This window comes from Nilaparvata lugens, chromosome 14, assembly GCF_014356525.2.
Source record: "Nilaparvata lugens isolate BPH chromosome 14, ASM1435652v1, whole genome shotgun sequence".
In the NCBI taxonomy this organism is placed as follows: Eukaryota; Metazoa; Arthropoda; class Insecta; order Hemiptera; family Delphacidae; genus Nilaparvata; species Nilaparvata lugens.
This window is the reverse complement of record NC_052517.1, coordinates 2,307,034-2,308,731: the sequence shown is the minus strand read 5'-3', so window position 1 is coordinate 2,308,731 and position 1,698 is coordinate 2,307,034. Positions and strand designations below refer to the sequence as shown.

General features: G+C 36.6%; 1 protein-coding gene across 1 annotated transcript; it reads left to right on the top strand.

Moving 5' to 3' along the window:
• Positions 1-1,035: 1,035 nt before the first annotated feature.
• On the top strand, positions 1,036-1,266 carry LOC120354143 (probable serine hydrolase; the record flags this gene model as incomplete). The annotated part of the gene is given in 1 exon segment (XM_039440476.1): positions 1,036-1,266. A coding segment is annotated over 1 exon segment (231 nt), but the record flags the coding sequence as incomplete, so codon positions are not given.
• Between the last annotated feature and the right edge of the window lie 432 nt (positions 1,267-1,698).

Below are 1,698 nucleotides of genomic sequence, written 5' to 3'. Positions count from 1 at the left end.
ATAACTCTTGATAATAACTTGAATTTTCAATAACATCTCTTGACTTTTCAATAGAACAGCTGACAGAATAGCAGTGGCATTTTGAGCGAGTTCTCCAGCCCGGGGGGCTCACTAGTTTTATGATCATTAAACTATGACTTCGTGGGGAGCTTGGCTTTCTCATTTTATATTCATCATTGCATTTTTGGAGTGTCCTGATTATTATTGAATTTTCTAATAAATTTAAATCATTTCTTCATGATTACTATATAGTGAGGTCCACGTTATAATGGCAGTGGAGAAAGATAGGAGATCAACGTTGCCTATCCTCTGTCTTGTCGATGGCTTCTATAGACGGTAGCTGATACAGGTTTATTGATGTAATATTAACGGTTCATTCTCATTTAATAATCAATTATATTTTACTAGTAGTTCTGTGAACAGTAGACCTCGCGCAGTAATAACGACGTCCCAAACCATAAGCACATCCACAGTCCTGTCAAATTTCATGAAAATCTATTACCGCATTTCGCCGTAAATGCGCAACATAAAAACATTCAAACATTTAAACATTAAGAGAAATGCCAAACCGTCGACTTGAATCTTAGACCTCACTTCGCTCGGTCAATTAAGCAATAAATTATATTTTTCAATTATTTCACAATGAATTTTCATAACTAAGATAAAATATTTTGTTAATTAGGCTAATTGTAAATTTTACATTGTTGAAAGACGATCTGGCAACAGAGCTAAGCGAGAAAGAGAAACTGCTATCCGCTTTGTTGAATGATAGACAAGGATAGCAATACCATTGCCATTATAACGTGGACCTCACTATACGGCATGACCGATTGTTTTTTGATGATTTTTTGAGCATAATTCAGACAAATAATTCAATTTTTACTGATTTGAAGAAAATACTACTACATGATTCAAATTTCTATTTTATTTTTATAGAGCATGACCGATTGTTATCCTAATGATTCCTCGGGCATAATTTACACATATCTGTTTATTGTTTATCTATTTAATTAATCTTTTTCATTGATTTTCCAGGGCATGACCTACTACATATTCTGGGACACGATGGTGCTGATACGTCGCATAGTCAACCACTACAAGTGGCGGAAAGTCTCACTGATTGGCCACTCGCTGGGCGGAGCAGCGGGCTTTCTCTACGCCGGCGCCTTCCCGCAGGACGTCGACAAACTCATATCCATTGACATCGTGTGCCCCCGAATTGCTCGAACCGAAGTGCTCATGAAGCAGGTGCCCCGATTGTATTGACAAGTGAGTATATCCAATTCATATAAGATTATTTTCAACTATCTATCCATCTATAGTGAGGTCCACGTTATAATGACAGTGTTTGATTGGCAATGGTATTGCTATCCTTGTCTATCATTCAACAAAGCGGATAGCACTATCCTATTTTGAATCGAATTATGGTGTTTTGTATCACGTTGAGATTATACTGTATCATATTGTGTTGATACTTATCATATTGTGGTGATACTGTATCATGTGTGGTGATACTGTATCATGTTGTGGTTGTTCTTGTTCTATAGTGAGGTCCACGTTGTAATGACAGTATTTGATTAACATTGGTGTTGCTATCCTTGTCTATCATTCCACAAAGCGGATAGCTCTGTCCTGTTTTGTATCAAGTTGAGATGTTTCTGTATCATATTGTGTTGATACTGTATCATTGTGTGGTTG